Raw genomic sequence first — 20,875 nt, 5'->3', positions numbered from 1 at the left:
AATAATTACTAAGCAATAAACAGTTATAATATTTAACCATATGTGTCATACCCGATAAGGACATAATCTAATCAACGCACATTCTATGTATAGGTATTCTGTATAACTATTGTTCTATGATATAACACAGTCCAAATATTATAAATACTGTTACAAATACATCGTCTGAATCGTTCATTTTAATCGGCTATTAGCATTGTTAATAATATTCTTGGATAGACGTTAGTTTTTTATTTATATTTACAAAAGTGAACAATTATAAAAAAACCATTTAGCTATTTTTACTTCGTGATGATTAAATTTTTTTAATTTGACATATTTTTCCATATGCTTATTATAATCAGTGGCGTAGCGAACTTTAAATCATATGGAAGCCAACATATTATTATGACCTTCCCCACCCTACTCCAATTGATGTGTACGATACTCATATGCTCAAATAGGGAGGTGGGATATCACCCAACATTAAGTTCAAAGACTGATCGTGCATGTTGGCTTTATGAGGTTATGGCCCACCACCACCCCCCAGAAACCAGAAGCAATTGCTTCTGAAAAACATGATTCGCTACGTCACTGATTATAATATTTATATTAAATATATTAAATTAATTTAAACTTTAATACAAATATTTTTGAAAAATCTATCATACTTCTAGATATTATGGTGTACAAACAATAAATGTAACATTGATCCAAAGGTTGAATAGCTCAGGCCCAGGATTTCCGCAACAGATCAGAAGAATAGGTACGCGTTTTAATCGATTTGTGGTATAATACAATACTGTGTATAATATTATATAACACAAAAACAAATGTAAAAATAAATAACCTAACCTAATGTTATGATAATTGATAGATAATAAAATGTGAAATGTGATTGTAATAAAACATACAACATGTATCTACTCACGTACCAAATATAAAATGTAAAATATTCGTGCCGCGAAATTATCGCGTGCACAATACTGTGATATTCAAATCATATGGATGTATTTTGATAAACAACCAGTAATAAATCAGTCCAAACATTTTACTTCTGTGTAGAACCGAATAGATTTTGCATACCGGCGCTATCGAATAAACATCTAAAGCTACAGGTGTCAGGTTGTAATTAACGCGCTAACATGCTGAATACGAATTGTTGTTCAAGTATAATATATAATAATTAGTTTGGAATTAGGAATTTATGGTCGGCATAAAATTCAACCTCATGCAACTACAATTGTGGGCCAAAAGAGATTGGGGTAATATTCCTAGGTCACATTCAATGTTTATATTATTGTCTAGACTCTAGAATTACAGCGTTATACAAAGTTCAGATCTATAATGTCTAATACATAAACCTATTTATAATGACAAAATAGATATGTATCATAGATAGATATAAAAGCGCGGTAAAATAACATCTGCAGACAATAAATTATTGGTATAACTTCCGTTTAGCGTATTCTTAAAGATAAATCGTGTATGATATATTATAATACATATTTTCATATAGGTACGTGTAGATCTGAAAACTGTATAGCGTCGCAAAAATAATTCATTGTACCTATATATTTATACTACATATATCGTAGGTACGTATATTATTGCACCTTCCGGCTTCCATCTATTAGGTATAATCAACACGGCGTATAGAAATAAAAACGCAAAATCGGAAATAGATAATAGTACGTAGAACCGTATTCCGATTACTATATGATAGTACATATACCTATATGAATAGATCGATCGATTATTCTAAATAATATTTACCTAAATATGATTATAATATATAAAATAGACTATATTATGTAGTGCCCACGCAGTGTTCGGAACGTTCGCAAATAAAATGAACACGTTCACATTCCTTAAAAAACAACACATTTATATCTGGCTGTCCATTGTTAACGATTCTATTTTTATAATTGAAAAATGATAAACTAAATATAATTTAGCAATAACTTTTTTTTAGAAAATACAAACCTTTATAGATACTTGAAAATAATAAACATAATTTAAACGTTCGAAATTCACTAGAAATATGTCAAAATGAATAGCGTGGACCCAATGAAAGCGTTCTTTCCGAACACTACATCATACCATTCATACCCACGTATAATATAAAATGTATTAGTAGCGTGTGCATATAAGCATATTATATTATTGTATATGATATATTATAATAATGCGTTGGCTGTACCGCTTGTTCCAATGTCAGTATCGGATAACGATGTGCACGTGCCCTTCTTGTGTGTGTATAGCTCATACATGGTGGATGGTTTGCGCAGCTTGCAACACCAGGTGACGGACATGAGCGCCAACCTGACGACGCGGCTGGACGAGCTGCAGTCGCGTGGCGTGTCACCAAGCCCGGGCCGCCGCCTACTACGGCACCGAGCACCGCGGCCACGTGGAAACCAGCGTCGCGCTGTCCGAGATCCGGTCGCAGCTGCACGAGCTCACCAGGTCGCTGGAGTCGTGCCAATCGGAGGTGACCGAGGTGAAGCGCGACATGGTGGCCATCAAGAACGAACTGGACACCGTGCAACAGGTCAAGGAGGAGATCGAGGAGCTCAGGGAGTACGTGGACCGTCTGGAGCTGCAGTCGCATCGCAGGAAGCTCAGGCTGCTCGAACAGGTCCCTCACCTAAACCCATCACCCCACAACAACCCCCTGGGCGCGCACTACGAATATTGCATGAGAGTTCGTCACGTGCCCACTAAATCCCACATAAAGCATTTGGTGTTTGTGTGTGCAAATAGCGTGTTTTTGTTATAGTCGTCCTTTGTGCGTAGATACTTTAACTTTGTGCCCATACGCATACGCCAGTAGTATTATAACTATGTGCAGTTAAATATTAGTCAGTGTGTGTATGGTTATATACCTACCTATCTGTGATGCATTTAGTATTTTGGTGTATTAAAGTATAGTCGTTGAAGACATATAGATTAAATAATAAATACTAACTTAATATTTAATCCGTGGTACACTTATATCATCTAGATAATAATATCATCTATATTATATTATATTTTAGGTACGGTATTGTGAAGCGTGATTAGAGAATGATATTGAAAATATTATATCAAACCATCTCTATGAATATCATCCAATAAATTGGTATACGACATGATTTATTTTAAATTGTGCCAATTATTAGTATACATTAATATGGTTATTTAGAAGTACCTACGCGAAATATTGAAATAATAATAATTATAATACAACGGTTATAGGTACCTATAATTATTCTGCTGACCAAAACAATCAAGAGGAGATAACTAAATACTCTTGTGACTTGTACAATGTGTAATGAGTGCGTACAACCTATGGAGGTGGTAGGATTTTTTTAATAATTGAAGGTATATAATATAATATGCGCACCGTGGACACATATGCAGTATTATATTATATTATCCTATACAAGCTGAATGCGAGATTAGAGACAAACAAAAATCTCATTCGGTTTCGTAATCCCTCGGAAACAATCTCGTATCTCGACCAATTCACTAATTTAATATTAATTATTATACAGTGCGATTCACCAAGAATTCACTTCCTCATTTTTTCCTTTAATAATTAATTTATTCAAATTCTGATTTTTGGTGTTTTTAAGTATATTTAAGCAACACATTTTCAAATACTTGGGTTATTTATACCATCTAAAGAGTGTCTTATGGGGATATAAACTTGTATTTTTAAAAGAACAACAACCTTTTTTTACTATAGATTGTAAAATATCAGATTCAGATGTTTTAGTTTGAAAATGTTGAATGTTGATGTATCTATTCAAATTTCGTATGGATAGTTTCTGAGTTATTAAAATGTTTATCGTACTAAAGTTAAGTTGGATTAGATTAAAATTATATTATAGTCCTTAAAAATGGTTTTCCAAAATATAAAATGTATAATATGTGGTAGTACTTATTATACTTAGACGATTTTTACAAATTATAAGATGTTAATAAATAAATATGAATATTACTATATTTTTCATATTATCAAAGCCCCCATTTTTTCAAAACGTATTATCATAAACCTACTATACTTAATAATTAGTACATACACAAAGTTAAACAACAAATAACTTCTAGTTCAAATTTCGAATTAAATAATTATAGGTAGGAACATCGACATTTTTAAATAAGCATGCATCTATTTTACAATTTACTAGAAAAAAGTGTGATTCTCATTTGAAAAATCAATAAGTTGGAACACCACAGACTACTCTTTAAATAATATAAAATTCTAAGTATTTGAAAATATTATCTCTGTTAAATATACTTAAAATTAAAAAATATTCTACGTTAAAAGTGTCTTGCCAAGTTACATAGCGATAATATATTACTAGTCAATTTAAAGACATCGGTGATGTATCATTGTATATATTATATAGATTAACTAATTGGTAATAATATAGGTTCCCAAATTTAGGGTCGAACAATTACAACCTATAATTATTTAAAATACATTTTATAATTTTATTTTATGATACGAAATATATTACGTATTTTGGTATAATATTTACTATTTAGTGCTAAATTTCTATTATATCTATTAGGTATACATACTGATGATTTTGATGTGTGGTTTAATATAAAATTCAATTAATCAAATTAATAATCAATTTAATTTAATGTATTTCATGTTTTGTACTTTATATTAGTAAAAAAATATTACATTTTGCTTTACCCATCCCTGCCCAAATTTCCGGAAAATCGGTTTAAACAATATATTATGCACCTATATTCATTCGATATATTATAATATGATATTATTATTTCTGCACTCTGCAGTTCGCAAAAGCCTACTATGACGATAATTTCACATTACAGTATTATACCTATAAAAATATAGGTATAACCAAACTCGGAGGTTTGTGTATTGCACGTTTTAACCGAATGAGCGTAGCTGCAATATAGATAAACTACACATTTTTCAACAGAAAAATTAAACGATTGTTGTACGTTTGATAACAATAATATTTTTTACGTCGAATATTAGGTATTTATTGTTGTTCGGTCTGGGTAAGTTCTGTATTCGCCTCTTATTTTTACAATTATTTTTTCAAAACAAATTTCATATTGAGTAATAGTAATAGTTTTTAATAATTGAGGTATAAGTGTATTATAAGAGTAGGTACCTAAATACCTATACTCCGAGTAGTTACATATCCTATACATATAACTATATAATAACTATTAAAACTATTAAAATGTTATAGGTACAGCCTGGTAGGTTATTTTACTCCGCACGCGGCGTTTTAATAATTTTGATTTCACATTTTCAACAATCGTATTATAATACGACTTTGTGGTAAAGAAAAACATCCTCTGCCTCATACAAGACTAAACAAAGATCACAAACTCTTTATTTCATTTTACATAACTGTGCTAAATCACGAACCATTATATAAACAGAGAGAGAAAATTAGTATGACGTAAAATTTTGTTCGTTTCTCCTACCATTAATAAACTCGTTGTATCATAATGAAATAATTGTTTACCTTGTGCCCCGAGTGTTCCTTGAAATTTTTGGACCAGAGATTGAACCGAAAAGAGAGTAGAAGTTTATTAATTAATTTTCGTCGCCGTTTTCCAGGGCCAGTAGAAAGAATTTTGCATGCATAATTAATAATAATGTGCTTAACTATCGCTTTTCCGTATGTTCACGCACACCTATTATAAATAATTCAAAATTAAACACAACAATTAATAATAACAGCAATTAGTTCAAAACGCGCAACTTTTTTCTGCCTATTAAATTAATTGTATACCCATACTATTAATGTCTGCAATCATTATAGTTCTAATATGAACGTAGACGCGATTGATATGTATTTTAGCCAAAGATTTTTAGGGAATGTGCTTGGTGAAAATATGTTAACCTATATTGCTTAATATCAGTAGGTATCTACTAGGTATACAGCTTCAAACCCTTAGTTTTGTATCTAATATTGTAATATTGCAGTATAGAAAAAATCTACGATACATATCAGTACAAATTTTTTTGGTAATTTTTGATAGGAAATTAAAATATAACATAAATTATTTTTTCATTAAATGGTACAAACGATGAAACGAATGTTAGAGTGAGTTTATTTTATAAAATTGCATTCAGTAGAGGCACTCACTTACAATTTTTACAAATTATTTCGTTTTGATGTTTGTGACAAAATATTTGGTTTTCCATATTTCAATAATTTGAAATTTTTATAGTATAAAGTATAAACTATAAAGTAATTGTATGAACATGAAAACTATTTTCGTCTTCATAATATACCGATGATAAGATTATACAGTATGATAATTACGTGTTAGTACAGATACCGACAACAATCTTTCACATTCGAGATGATTCTTGGGACATTTAAAATTAATATTTCCTGATTTTCTATGATAGATAAGTTATACATTTTATAATTATCAAACTTTTAGCCTTATTCTCAAACTAACAAACTAAAATTAAAGATAAATAAGTTTTATCCGTAATAACTAGAAAACTATATGCTCACCTTGAGTACATAGCCACTAAAAATATATACTCCAAAGTTGGAAATTAGAATTTTTTACTCTCCTTCTGTGACTCATGTTACAAAACTTTTTTAAATCAGAAATTAAAATAATATCCTATACAAGTAAACCTTTTAGTGTATACTTTTATTGCGCTTCCTTAATACTTTATGTTATCCAGTGATAATTTTACTCCAATAAAATAAATTATAATAGTTATCATGCAAATGTTCGATGTAATGCTTAAGAAGTTTCAGCAGCATCGTCAATGCCAAAAAAAAAAAAGTTATCAAGCAAATTTGAAGTATAGGTATTGAAATTGAAATTATGACGGTTAACATAGTATCTATACGTGTTTTTAATTAATTGAATACATATTTAATATGTATCAATCATTTAAAATTGTACACAAATTTATTTAAATAAAATATAATTTTTACGTTAGAGTGATATATGCATGTGTATATTTATTAATTATTATATTTTCATTTTTACTAATTAATTATATTATTTAAACGAAATTAGTTTATAAGTAGATACATATTTTTAAAAAAAATTGTGTTAGGTAATGATGTTTATTGTTTGTATGTACCTATGTTGGTTGGGTACCAAGTTATTATATTTTATATATCATATTATTTTTATAAAATTATCTTATTAATTAAAAAATTAAAATAGTATAATATAACTTAATGATTCTGATTTGTGAACTTTTTTTTGCACTTCATGAAACTCGTTTTTTTTGTCTTAAATGTAGTGATGTTTTATGCACTGTTTTATTTTTTAGCATGCGAAATTTATTTAAAATATATTGTGGTATATTAGAAAAAATAATTCGAGTTTAATCATTAAAATTTCATCATTTGAATTTTGTAGTGAAATAATTTTGTTGACTTATTATTTTGCTTAATTTTTAGGGACTTACATTCTTTTTGTCCTATACAATATTGGCGTCGATGCTGGGCATGCTTCAATTCGGTTACAATACTGGAGTGATAAATGCACCCGAAGGGGTAAATAAATATTTATATTTATTTATTCGATAATGGATACTTCTAATTTACCTGTTTACACTTTTAGAACATAGAGAAGTTCATCAAAGATGTGTTTGAAGATCGATATAAAGAAAATATGGACCATGGGCAAGCTGAGTTACTCTACTCTTTTGCAGTGTCCATTTTCGCCATCGGTGGCATGTTAGGTGGCTTCAGCGGCGGCATCATAGCCAATCGTTTCGGCAGGTCAGTCTATACATTATATTTGATTAAATCTATTCCATAACTATTACATGCAATACCCATCTATACTAATCGTAATTTAAATATGAGTTGGTTTTTATTTACATTTTAATAACCAATAATTGTTTTTTATATAAATTACATTTTATCATCAAATGTATAATACTTATAATAATATAAAAAACAGGGTTGTAAAATCGGCCCTGGAAATATTTTTACGAACTACCCCTACGCCTTACTGTAGCCTCTGACAGCTTATTAGACACCTATATAGTGGCTGCTGACGTCTTATTACCAGGCCCTCGAGTACTATTTATAGCCTATAAATAGAATTATAGCCAATAAAGCTAAATCATATATTGTATTACTGTCGACTGTATTAGTCACTTACTTCGGGTTTTCACGATTTGTCTTACTAATAAATTTATCGTGGCCTACCGGGAGATTTGCTGATGCCCCAGTGAGCTAGTTCAACCCTAATTAAGATATATTGATTCATGGACTTATGGTTAATATACGATGCTATCATTCTAAATAAATACAAACACATTTTTATTTACAATGTTTTTTTTTCCATCTGTGCATTAAATTGTAATACGCTCACTGCTCACAACGCCGGATTAAAAACCTATTGGGCCCCGCGGGGCTGAAATTTCATATGGGTCCTTTTGACAAAACATGCTTTACAAAGCCACTCGCTACGCTCGCAGGAACATACATTTTTCTAACTATTTCACAAATTAACAATTCCATTATAAAATCTTAAAATTAATAGGTAAATGTAATTTATGTCTATAAAACTACTAATTTTATTGCAGTAAAATAAAAGTTAATAATTCATATTTCATTAATTTAAATTTAAATTTTCATAATAATTTTTAAATGTATTAACAGTATACTCATTTACAAGTTACAACAAATATCAAACAAAAGTTAATACATAAAACAAAAACTATTTTATCAAATACATTTTTTTTCTTGCTTTACTTGAAGCAGTTTCTCTTAGTACTTCATTTAAGTCTAATGATTTTAACAAATCATTCTCAGAATATAAAATCATTTGTATGTCTTAGTTTTCTTGGGTTTGACTGGTTATATACTTATTTTTTACTCTAGTTAATTAAAAAAAAAAGCTCTCTCTGTACATAAATAGCATTATTAACAATTGATTGTATTATTAATATCAATAAAAATATTAAATAACAGTAAAATTCATTTTTCTACCATAGTGCTTTTGTAGGTATTTACTATTTAGTTGTTTTTGTCGATAAAAAAAATGGTTTTTAAATATAGAAAAACTATTGTTTAAAATCACTAAAAAATATGTATCAGCTTAAAATTGTTCGGGCCCCTTTCATTTATTGGTACTTGAGAGGGCACCGGGACTTCCGCCCCGGCTAGACCCCCCCTTAACCAGGCCTTGACTGATCAGAATATAAACCTGCACGCAATACCTACGCATACTATGTTAAAATTGCGTAATATTGGTGTAAAATTAAAGTTTACGTTTCTATATAATATATTATACTTAAATGCAAAACATATTATTTTCAACAGATGTATATAAAATATAATTGAGTTCAAATTTTTTTTAAAAAGTTCAACTTTAAGTTTGTTAAAGTAGGTACATGATTTTTTAGAAATCCAAAAAAATAAAGGTGTTTTGAACTTCGACAACTTATAAACAAATCATAATTATTTTTGATAGTGACTTTTTAAAAACTAAAAATGAAATAATTAACATGATATTTAATAACATTTAATAGTATGATAAAAATCCCACTAAAACCATTTATCGTTTAGTTGTTAATAAGTACCTACCTACTAAAAATCTCAACATATTGTATAAACCTTAGATCATAAATAAGTATAAATTTGTATAAACTGTAAGTCTCTTAAATGGTTTTTGAAATAATATTTAGTGTTTTTGTATTTTAATAAAATATGAGCTCTGTCCTTATTTCATTATTTTTTTTATATCCTTATATAAATTAATGTTTTTAATTCTCTATTATGGAATTACATAAAAACAATTTCCTATAATTTTTACTAAATATTGTATATAATATGGAATAAAATGATGATGTTATTAATGTTCTATAGAACTAATTATAATCTTAATTTGATAAATAATATTATATAATATCCTAATACTCTGTTTTTGACACATATGTGTACCTATTGGGTTCTTGGTATTCAAAATGGAAACAATAAACAAGGTTCAATTATACGCTTACTATTCTGTCAAGTCTTATCCAAGGCCAACAGATTATTAAATGACCTCTAATTTAATATAACAATGGAAAATTATTAATGACTAGCCGTTCCTAATATTATTAAAAACAATTTTTCTTACTTACAAATAGTTCTAAATTCTAATTCTAAAATATACATTTCAATATTGTTTTCCAATGTATATTTTTATAACATATTGTGGTTGGAACAATAATGTAAAGCTTGATTATATTTATTTATTATGGGAGCATTGTTCGTAATAATTTCATTATTTAAAAAATGAATTCATTTTTTTTTTGTTTATTGAGAATATTATTTAGGTACATTTAGATAAATTTAAGATTTATAGATATTATAAAATAGTTATAGATAGTGTATATTTTATTTAAATATTTATTCCACTAAACACAAACCTACTAAAAACAATAGTCAAATAATATTTGTTTTCCTTTAAAGATTTAAGTTTTTAATTTTATTTTTACCGTGTATACCTATTATTATTATTATATCGATTTTAGAAAAGGAGGTTTACTGCTGAATAGTTTTGTTGGCATTGGTGGTGCTTGCTTAATGGGTCTCACCAAGTACTTCAATTCCTATGAAGTTTTATTTATTGGTCGATTCATTATAGGAGTCAACTGTGGTATGAAAAACATAATTAAATATTTATTATACATGGTATATTATTATAATGAGAACACAATCATCTGTTTTAATTATTATATCTTCAGGTTTAAATACATCACTAGTGCCAATGTATATATCAGAAATAGCGCCGCTCAACCTACGAGGTGGCCTCGGAACTGTCAATCAGTTAGCCGTGACCACTGGACTGCTCATATCCCAGATATTGGGAATAGAACAAATTTTGGGTACAGACGAAGGCTGGCCTTTATTATTAGGTGGGATTTCCATTATATGTATATTATAGTATACACTTATCCCAGTTACAATTTTAACATTTTAATTGTAATATTATTCACCTTTTATTCCGCTTTTAGGATTAGCTATATGCCCTGCCATATTACAATTAATTTTACTACCTGTATGTCCTGAATCACCAAGGTATCTGTTGATAACCAAACAATGGGAAGAAGAAGCAAGAAAAGGTAAGTAACTAGTTGTATAAAAATTCAAAACTACTAAAAAGTTTTATACTAAAAGCTGTGACTGGACAACTTGAAAACTATTATATATATATATATAATATTTTCCGTCTCATCTAATTGAAATTTGAAATTCCTAAATTTTTATCTAATAAATGATTTTAGGGCATTTATAATTTAAAATGATTTTATATTAGTATAATTAACTATACTTATACCATCGGATATGGGTGATATCCAGGGCAGTGACATAGTTATGGGGGGGAGGGGATAAATGATAATGGCGATAGACCTCCCCCCAAAAAAAACCTTTTAGATTCTTAGTGGAGTCATGACTGCATTGTTTTAATAATGTTTTTAAATTTTATTTTTCGTCTGTATACAAATTGTATTACTTTATACGTAAAACTAATTGTTTATTTTATTAAATAATGTTCAATATAAATTATTTTATTGTGGTGTATAAAAAAAAACAGAGCTTTATAGTATTTATTATATAATTTAGATAAACAAAAAAACGGTTCTTGTAAAGTATCTTATGAATATTTCATTTTAAATTACAACAAAACAACAAAATCTAACTTGTCGAAAACAGCTATTGAGTAGGTAATTATTATGAAACTATTTTATATAACTATTTTGAAAAACACCTGAGACTTTCTACCTTGACTCTCGAAGTACCAACTAGATCCAAATATGATCGCTTTTATCATCATTAAGAATCTCTAGAAAGTCAAAATCGTATAATTTTTTGTTGGAAAGGCGTCTATCAATTTTAATAACAAATCTGTAAATTAAAAAGTGATGAGATGAAAATTCAGACTTCTATCCTTCAAATGCCCCCTTTGTGGCCTGTATACTCTCATCTGTCATTATATTAATGTTTGTAATTTGCATAAAAATTATCTTGATAGGAATGCTTATAGGGGCAATTAATGCAGTAATATAAAGTTTAATCCAGAAGATATCGTCACTTTAAGGAAAAAACCAAGAAAGATGGACTTTATATTATGATTTATGGTGTATTATTATTATAATTTTTTTTTTATTTTTAATAAAAATATACAATCTATGCCCTAGACATAGGGCGCAATTTGGGGGGACTTGGAGGGGCTTAGCCCCTCCAAAAATTTGTATTTTAATTGTAGAATTAAATCCTTCATTAATTATCTAATCCACATACCTAATACAGTAAACGAGCCCGTGCACCAACATGATGTTAGATTATATAACATTCAAATACCTGTTGTAAATGTTGTTATTTTTAGTTTTATTAATATATAGATCTGTTATAATATATTAAATGTAAGAAAGTGGGTGAGAAAAATATGATTGTGGTATTTGAGGAGAGGGTGTGGGGGGTAGAGCACCCCACGGGTCTGTTTAATTTGAATATGCTTAAGCCTTAAGCACCTCCAAGTTAAAAACTGAAATTACGCCTATGGCCCTAGGGTACAATAAGAATATGTGATATAAGTTATTTACATGAAAAGGGTGAGGGAAAAAGCCATCCAGTGATAGCACTAACTTTTGGTTTACTTATCTATTTATTTATTGACTTATATGCATAAAGAAGATCTATACATCAGTGTCTTTTTAGTCGTCTCGAGGATTCTTAGGAATTGTACGAGTGGCTAAATTTTATATGTGGGGATGGGGAGGGAGTTTATTATGAAACGTTTATAGAATGTTAATTGTTTGCAATGCTAATAAATCTAATCTCATTAAAATTCAAACTTTTCAAAACAAAATCCTGCGCACAATCACTAATGCCTATATATTTCCAATTGTACTTTAGACACAGACTTAAAAACTAAAACAGTTCATGCAGAAGCAGTATAAATATAAAAATAATTTGACTATTGTTTACTTATTAGATCCTAGTTTATTTTAATAATATTTAGCTTAAACTTTACTTTTAGCCACTATAGTAGATGTAAGTATAATATTATAATGTATACAATTATAGGTGATCAAAAGGGGGTGGAGAGGTCCCAACCACAGTAACATTATACCTACTCTAAATGGCTAAATTTAGTATAAAATAACAAGTTCGTGTACCTAGGAAATGTTATATAATAACCTTTTATTTATTACTATATTTATTTAATAAACTTGTTGAACTAACTAAATTCTCCAATACCTAATTTGATTTGTGATATATTGTCAATTGGGCATTAAAGATCGAAAACTAAAATAAATTGTATTCCTTAACTTCTTCTAAATCAAATTATATTTTTGAATATACAACGCTTAATCGTAAAACCAAATAATCAATATTTTTGTAAATTATTATTGCCTTTCCAAAATTAATCCTATCGTTATTTCGAAAAACATTTACAATTTCCGTTCTTTCTTATAGCTCTGAGAAGGTTACGTGCAACCAATCAGATTGAAGAAGACATTGAAGAAATGCGTGCTGAAGAACGTGCTCAACAGTCTGAAGCTACGATATCCATGATGGAATTAGTATGCTCACCCACTCTAAGACAACCACTTATCATTAGTGTAGTCATGCAGTTGTCGCAACAGTTGTCCGGCATAAATGCAGTGAGTATTATGTTATACGACATTTAGAATATTATTGTCACCTAAATGGACATCAGATACATCTTAATTTATTATATTATTTTGTTTAGGTGTTTTACTATTCAACTAGCCTGTTCATAACTGCTGGTTTGGCTGAGAATGTAGCTAAATTTGTAACAATAGGGATTGGTGTAATTATGGTGAATATGACGCTGGTGACCATGCCATTGATGGATAAAACTGGTCGAAGGACATTACATCTTTACGGTCTAGGTGGAATGTTTATATTCTCAATATTCATTACGATATCATTGTTAATCACAGTAAGTAGTTAAGACCATATTAAATAATTTCAAATTTGACGAGAAATTAATGTTTTCTGTGGGATTCGAAATAAAGCTAGCTGATAAAATATAAACATATACAGTATGATCTAAGTATACTCACCCACATTTTTCCCGTTAATAGTACATTTGTTCTAATTCTGATTTTTAGAACTTTTAAGTATACCTATAGACCTTTTCAAATGTTTTATACTTTTAGTCGATAATTTTCTTGAAAATTGTTATGTATCTAAATTAAAACTCTAATGAGTAGTTTCTGAGTAATTAAAATGTTCATACAAATGATAATAACCCTTGTCCCTTAAAAATGGTTTTACTAAAATATAATTTATAATATGTGTTCTCTGGTGTGATGCGGTGTTAGCTTCAGTCACAAAGGGTTTCTGAATGCCAACACCGGCAGGTGTCACTATATTTTCCTGGTGACCACCCAGGAATTACAGCCAAATCCTTACCCCACATTCACGTATTCTAAACCAACGGTACCCACATACAAACGCTAATGGCCATGATAATAAAAAAAACCATATGTAATATTAGATGTAGTATTTATTATAAGTACTTGGATAATTTTTACAAATTATTTATATTGATAAACCAATAGTAATAAGTAATAACTAACATTTTCAAATCATCCAAGCTCTCAAATCTACTTAACTCATACCTACCGTAGACATATGGACTATATGACCTTTACTACACAAAGTTATATTATAACTCAAAAACTAGGAACTCGTTCAAATTTTAATTTAGATACATCAATACTCTCAATAAAAATATCTGCTGAATATCTAAAAGTGAAAAAAGGGATTCTTATTTGAAAAACAGATGTTTGTACTGTCACAGGATGATCCTCAAGTGGTATAAAAATCTCAAGTATTCAAAAATATGGTCTTCAATAAGTGTATTTACAAATTCTAAAAATTATTATTTTAACGTATAAGTAAATTAATCATACAATAGGGTGAGCATGCTTTAAAAATAATGTATATAATACGAAACAATAATTGAGAATATTAGGGGTACCCCTCCACCTATATGCGCCACTGTTCAAAACAGTATTGAAGTTAACTATAAAATACTATATTATCAGGACCGGCTCAAGCGAAAATAGTGAACTTGGCAAAATCAAATTTTGTCGTCCTCTTAATAAATAAGTGCTACTTAAGTGCCGCCCTAGGCGTGGGCCTATATGTCGCCTACCCCTAGAGCCGGGCCTGCATATTATCGTATACAATTTAATGAATTTTCAAACACTTTAACATTAATTACTAATTAAATATGCCTAAAGGCAAGAACTACTAAGCGTTTATCTAAGAATATAGGTACAATAATCAATACGATAGTATACTCAATAGTATATTATCACTTAATTTTATTTAGATTAAGGCATGCATAATTATTTATTTTGTTGCTGCTTATTATGTGACTTGTTTTATTTTACTTTTAGATTCTGAGCAGAGCGATTAACGGATTGATTTTACAATTATGTTTTTTTTTTGTATTGTACCTTTTGTCGATAAAAAATGTTCACTTGAAAATTTAATGCAAGGTTCTTCATAAGTTGTTGTTAGTGAAAATTATAAAAAAAGTTGAGCGTAAATTCTCAATAATTTTGTATAAGCGTCTGAAGTTAGAATTTTGTCAAAATTCATCAAAATCACGAAAATTAGCAAATTATTTTGAGTTAGAAATGTATAGTAAATTTGTTATATATATCTAAGTTTTGAAAATTTATTACAAGTTTCCTTGGAGTTTTCTTACTTTTACCAAAAAAAAGAATTTACTTGAAAGTCAATTTTCCCAAACTAAATTAGTTTAAAATATTATGTATAATAGTATAATGCTAACACTACCTAATGTAACTTTTCAGGGTATGTTTAAAATATACATATATTATAGTTTATAACTTATATGCTATCTGGTTATGGCTATAGGTTGAAAAATAGTTTAATTTATAATGAGCACAAATTATCTTGAAATAGAACAACCATAATAAAAGATATAACCAAATCCATAGGATATTAGTAGAAGATGATTTTAAAATGTATTGGTTTTAAACTACATATATGTTCTAAAAATTAGTACCTACATTAAAACTGAACATTTCCAAAAAATACATAAACAAAAACGGCCGGGGAATATAAATTATTTCATGCACTTTAGAATGTGTAAAAAATGTTTCAATAAAAAGTGTTAGCTTTTAAAATATACACTCTATATATTATTTTGCCTATATAGTTAACTATCAATCCTATATTATAACAAATTATTTATGTCGAATAAGGTATACCTATTAACTACATTTATTCTTTGTAAGTAACTATTTCACAACTAATTGTACTTTTTATTTAATAGTATTTGTGATTGATATATTAGTTACAATTGTGTGGGTCTAAAACTATATTTTTAATAAATTTAACTTATTTAGTTATTTTACTTTATCTGATCAACTAGGTAACATAGTTATACATTAATTTTAAATATTATTTCTAAGCTTGCAGTTATTTTATGTTTGCAATTAAGCTTTTTATTATTTTTATTTGTTCTACAATTACATCGTTCCAGCCAAGGTTCTTAAAGTCACAATTTTTTTTAACGTAATATTAATTTTTATTATTTAAAAGTATTTATCGTTTTTGATTTATTATGACTGAGAATATTGGCTTGGGACGTTGAACTGGCTACTAGCGTCCCTTAGGAGTTTTTCGGTTTTGTGCAGGAAATGATCGACTGGATGTCGTACTTAGCTGTCGTATCCATACTTGGATTTGTCGTATTCTTTGCCGTTGGTCCTGGCTCCATACCTTGGATGATTACTGCGGAGCTCTTCAGTCAGGGTCCTCGGCCTGCGGCTATGTCCATCGCCGTGCTCATAAATTGGGTGGCCAACTTCGCCGTCGGCATTGGCTTCCAACCTCTAAAGGTCAGCTAATAGCAAAATTTTAAACTAACAACGTTTCAAAATGTTTTAACTGCATTGATAATTGTCGTTAATATAATATTACAATTAATGCATAATTGTTTTTATTTGTTTTAGACTGCATTGGATAATTATACATTCCTACCGTTCAGTGTATTGCTGGCAATATTCTGGATATTTACTTATAAGAAAGTGCCAGAGACCAAAAACAAAACGTTCGAAGAGATATTAGCTCTATTTCGGCAAAACGGCAGGTGAGAAGTTCTTTAAAAATTATAATTATTTATAGGTATTTCACTATATTTGGTATTATAATAACATTCTTGTCAAAAAATTCTTACCACACATTTTTTTTCCACTGCTAACACAGAGGAAGCGTCTTGGAATCAAGTCGCTTATACGGGTAAGTGCATGAGCCGGAAGATCTTAAAGTCCACGTTAAAATATTTATTTAATTAATTTTAAATTTAATTTCGTTTTATTTTTTGCTCGTGTTTATACGCCCTATAGTATTTACATAAAAGTCATGACGTTTCTTCACTAATAAAATATTTTGTGATACTTATATTAACTTATAAAAATGCACTTTTACTCTATTATATATATTCTTCTAATAAAATATGATAAAAAAGGTGTAGAAGCTTTGCATACACTGACGTGACTATTCTTTAGTTCATTAATGCATGTGTTATTATTTTTCATTATTATTAGACATGTTTATTTTGAGTTGTTCGTTATTATTTTTATTTTTTAAATATATTTTCAGTTTGGTAGAGATCGAGGCTAGTAAAACCACGTCTACGATCACCTTAGTGAGACCAGAGGATACACCGTTAGACACGGATAAAAACGCTTCTTATACTCCCGACATACAATAACATATTAAATATTATGTTTAAGAAAAATTATTATTTTTATTATTATTTAGTATTATTTATTTATTTAAGACGCTATAGACTTCATCAAAAGTTATTTTATGTATTTTTTTTCTTTTGTACATCATTATATTATTTTTAATTTTATTCAACATTGATTTATTTTATATTGATATACCTACCACTAATATTTTATACCAAATAGCAGAATTACTACGTACTTAATTGGAAACAAAAACAAATATCGAGTATTAAACATTGTTCACAGGAGTATGTTAAACTATTCAAACGCGTTAGACGAGCATTTACCGCCCTCCGAAAGGGCATCATTAATGGTGGCTGAGGAGAAACCTTTGCCAGACTCATGTAAGCTCAATCGGTTCTTTTTTTTTTTTATATATATTTATCTACATACACTTTTCTTACAATTTAATTTTTGGTGAGAATTTATATAAAACCATATTAGTAGTGCTATTATAAGTGATAACGCGTATTTAAAAATACACCTACAAAATAACTTCTCGTTTTTCGTTAGCTTAGTCTTAACCCAAAATCCTGCGAGACCTAGAATATTTGCTTAATATATATATAAATATCTCTTTGATTTCTTGTCTATGCTTTTTATATATCTTTTTTGGGTAATGTTGCATGTTTCTTATTATTTATGTAAGTACATACAAGGTATCAATATTTCATAATTACATACAAGTAATATTCTAACTAAATGTCTTCATTATTTTAAAGACAATTAAAAAATACTAATTTTTTGTTAAGAAATTTAATTTATTAAGGAATTCCCGTTATAGCCTTAAAGGTATTATACCTACCAACCTACATTAGTATTTGTTTTGAAATTTTTATAAATGAACAAACTTTCATTATAGGTACTACTGTACTAGGTAATAATTTGGTACCTTCCTATACTTATAATTTATATTAATATTACCAACTCATGATCCATAAAGTATTTAATTTAAGTAGGTAGGTACTTAAACTTTATTGAAATCTTCGTTTATTTTTTAACTAAAAGCTTTCCCTCATGGACTCAGGGCCGTATTTACAATTTTGCCGCCAATTGGTGCACAACATTTTTTGCCGCCCTTTATGGACACATTTTAATATTTTACCAAAAAAAAAAAAAAACGTTAAATTCGTAAATTATCCCTAAATATCCCTAATACCTAAAAATTATCATCAATGAGTGCCCCGCCGGCCGCCCCCTAAAATTTGCCACTGGGGGCACGTGTACCCCGTTGCCCCTACCCAAATACGGCCCTGCTTATGGTCGTTGATTCTAAAGTTTATGTTTATCATATGAATATTATGAAATATAAGCAGACGTCCACTATTCTACTTATACTAGTCATATTATGGTGCTGCTAAACAACTCAATTTTCCCGAATTAACTGTGAAAGCGTTTTTTTCCAAAAATAGTTTCATAAACTAAGATTCGATAGTGAAGTATAGGAAAATGTGATGGAGATGTTGGCAAATTGGTAGATATTATACATTTTTTTCTTCATCAAAAATAATTAACAGAATATTTATTAACTATACATACATACATTTTAACATCTAAAAATAAAACCCTCTCCTAAAGCCAATTTGGATCTACGGCCCACAGTTATGGGGTAATGCGAAAATCTCTAGTCTAAATAAAAAACAGAGAATTCAAAATATTGCACTGAGGAAAGTTTCCAATTCCCCACCATACGTATCTAATCACACCCTACATAAATACCTACCCAAAAAAAACCATATAGAATACAGATACATGATGAGGCCAAAAGTTACTATAAACGGTTCCACCTACGCCTTAACACTCACCCAAGTTCACTTATTAAAAACGTAGGTAAATTACCCATTACTGGAAACAACCCTAGGGTAAGCTCATAGTACATGAAATTTAAAAAAAAATTATCTACTAAATAATGTACAGTGAAATGGTGGGAGGATTCTTTTTTCAAAAATTGAAGTTAGTATCATTACTGGACAGTGACTTTATATAGTTCAAAAAAAGGCCAAACATGATCTAGGTATACTTAAGTATATTTAAAATTTTTTAACGATTTTAATTTGAATATAAATGTATATTATTAAAATAAATAAAGGGAGTGAACATGCTTGATGAAACACCCATTATCTTTGTATATAAATATATCATATATTTATATAATATATATTTATTTTATAACGAGTTATATGATCTCAAAAATATTATTTATATTTAAGTAGGTACATTAATACATAGAAATATGAAGAAAAAACTCTGCTCGGTCCCAGTTTATAATAATATTATCCTCTCCTTAAGAGGACGTCGCTCCCATAGACACATCACACAAGTATACCTAGTCACATTCGAATGTGATGTCTCCGTCTTACACACGTACAACGTACGACATACCAAATTTTCGTTCGCTAGTTTCAATAGGGTGTGGTCAGTTTTGATATTAAAGCTATATTTGAGTGTATTATCAAACTTTTAGGTAACATAATCTGTGTTCTCTCGTTGGTTTTTTACGATATTTTAATTTTCAAGTGAATTATGAGTATTTTCAAATATTAATGTTTTACCTATTTTTAACTCACTTAAAAATTAAAATATCGTAAAAAACCAACGAGAGTACACAGATAATGTTGTTACTTAAAAGTTTGATTATAGGTTAATATTCCCTCAAATATCAAAACTGACCACACCCTATTGAAACTAGCGAAAATTTGCTATGTCGTACTTGTGTAAGACTGAGACAACACTTGCGGGTACGACATCCTCTTAATTCGATAATATATACGTTTGTTGTAATACTAACTATAAATGAGTTGTAAGTAGTAGGAACCCGGTACGTAGTTTTGCCATGTACGTGGGTGTAAGACAGCAACAATACATGCGGGGGTATCAGCGTCCTTTTAATAAACATGACCTACACAGTATGTCCCTACCAGTGGCGTAGCGAACTTTAAATCATATGGAAGCGAACAAATTATTTATTGCTCCTGGTTTCTAGGGGGTGGTGGTGGGTCATAATCTCATAAAGCCCAAATACACGGTCAGTCTTTGAACTTTATTTTGGGTGCTACCCCACCCACCTATTTGAGCATATGAGTATCGTATACATCAGTTGGAGTAGGG

The 20,875-nt window shown here is 29.1% G+C and overlaps 1 protein-coding gene across 6 annotated transcripts in view; it reads left to right on the top strand.

Annotated features, from left to right (window-relative positions):
* The first annotated feature begins 1,976 nt into the window (after positions 1 to 1,976).
* The window catches only part of LOC100165001 (glucose transporter type 1), a 19,397-nt gene continuing 498 nt past the window's right edge, over positions 1,977 to 20,875 (top strand). The window contains exons 1-12 of one of the 6 annotated variants that reach the window (XM_016802466.2): positions 1,978 to 2,620; positions 7,413 to 7,508; positions 7,576 to 7,736; positions 10,487 to 10,611; positions 10,700 to 10,870; positions 10,970 to 11,077; positions 13,437 to 13,624; positions 13,714 to 13,926; positions 16,649 to 16,873; positions 16,988 to 17,124; positions 17,241 to 17,273; positions 18,014 to 18,111. In XM_016802466.2, the coding sequence (XP_016657955.1) occupies positions 2,495 to 2,620; positions 7,413 to 7,508; positions 7,576 to 7,736; positions 10,487 to 10,611; positions 10,700 to 10,870; positions 10,970 to 11,077; positions 13,437 to 13,624; positions 13,714 to 13,926; positions 16,649 to 16,873; positions 16,988 to 17,124; positions 17,241 to 17,273; positions 18,014 to 18,111 (1,681 nt within the window). In that variant the 5' untranslated portion in view covers positions 1,978 to 2,494. Of the gene's footprint in view, positions 2,621 to 7,412; positions 7,509 to 7,575; positions 7,737 to 10,486; positions 10,612 to 10,699; positions 10,871 to 10,969; positions 11,078 to 13,436; positions 13,625 to 13,713; positions 13,927 to 16,648; positions 16,874 to 16,987; positions 17,125 to 17,240; positions 17,274 to 17,636; positions 17,842 to 18,013; positions 18,112 to 20,875 lie in introns of those variants that run through there. The other 5 variants (XM_029490849.1, XM_029490850.1, XM_008182427.3 and 2 more) reach the window with 5 other exon arrangements.

The sequence above is a fragment of the Acyrthosiphon pisum genome, chromosome A2 (genome assembly GCF_005508785.2).
Source record: "Acyrthosiphon pisum isolate AL4f chromosome A2, pea_aphid_22Mar2018_4r6ur, whole genome shotgun sequence".
Taxonomy (NCBI): Eukaryota; Metazoa; Arthropoda; class Insecta; order Hemiptera; family Aphididae; genus Acyrthosiphon; species Acyrthosiphon pisum.
This window is presented reverse-complemented; position numbering and strand designations above follow the sequence as displayed.